Source organism: Rhincodon typus, chromosome 17, assembly GCF_021869965.1.
Source record: "Rhincodon typus isolate 14 chromosome 17, sRhiTyp1.1, whole genome shotgun sequence".
NCBI lineage: Eukaryota > Metazoa > Chordata > Chondrichthyes > Orectolobiformes > Rhincodontidae > Rhincodon > Rhincodon typus.
The window spans coordinates 51,775,372-51,776,333 of NC_063348.1; the positions used below are offsets into that span (position 1 = coordinate 51,775,372).

Consider the following 962-nt stretch of genomic DNA (forward strand, 5'->3'; position numbering starts at 1 on the left):
GTCCAGTCCCGAAACGTCAGCTTTCCTGCTCCTCTGATGCTGCTTGGCCTGCTGTGTTCATCTAGCTCTATACCTTGTTGTCTTGCCTTGCACATCTCCTTTAAACTTCCCCCCCCTCACTTTAAACGTCTGCTCCCTGATATTTGATATTTAATGCATTTATTATTCATTATTCAAAAGCATTTACTTACCCCAATTTGTCAGCAGATATGCAACCTTTTCATAAACCTCAAAACAAAAATAAGTAGAAAGTCAAATATTTAACTGAATAAATCCTTAAACAATGTATGTTATTATTTGCGAAAATAAATCTCCTTCTTCATAAAACTGTAATGTAGTTTCTTTTGGTGGATTATTGAATGTACAGGTGTGAAGTAGCACGCTGTCAACATTAAACTGATCTGTCTTACTCTACTCATCAACAGGCTAACATGAAGCAATTGGAATCTGCAGCTCAATCCTGAGCAATGTTAAGAATCAGCCATTGTGCTGAATTTAAACTGCCTCAACCTTTCAGCCGACTATATCTCCACTCGTTTAATTTCCTCCACAAGCCTTGTATCTTGCTCTTGGTTGATTCTCAGAGTAGAAGTTGGGATTTTTATCAACAACTCACTAAACACATTGGAAAAGCTATTTTTTTGTTGATGTCCACAAGCTTCTCCTCTGACACACCAACAGTAACGGTGAGTGGTTGGGTCGCGATGGGGGGAGTTGTGGACTAGGGTGGGGCTTTGGGTGGGGGTGGAGGCTGCACTCACCACGTTTAAAGACATGATGATGATGAAGTTGATGCAGACGCCAGTTCCTGCTGTGACAAACTGCCAGTGCTTCTTCACAAAATCCCACTGGAAAGTAGAGAATATCTCCATCGTCACAAGGCGATACACCACCACACCAAAGACTGCAGCCAATACAAGCAGAATCTACATCCAATGGAAGAAAAGAGCAGGAAAACTGCT

General features: G+C 41.4%; 1 protein-coding gene across 1 annotated transcript in view; it reads right to left on the reverse strand.

Moving 5' to 3' along the window:
* Positions 1 to 921, reverse strand: part of LOC109935610 (anoctamin-3-like) — a 19,773-nt gene extending 18,852 nt beyond the window's left edge. The window contains exons 1-2 of the mRNA XM_048606890.1: positions 762 to 921; positions 192 to 228 (exon numbers count right to left, since the gene is read on the reverse strand). Of these exons, the coding sequence (XP_048462847.1) occupies positions 192 to 228; positions 762 to 872 (148 nt within the window). The 5' untranslated portion in view covers positions 873 to 921. The remainder of the gene's footprint in view (positions 1 to 191; positions 229 to 761) is intronic.
* Between the last annotated feature and the right edge of the window lie 41 nt (positions 922 to 962).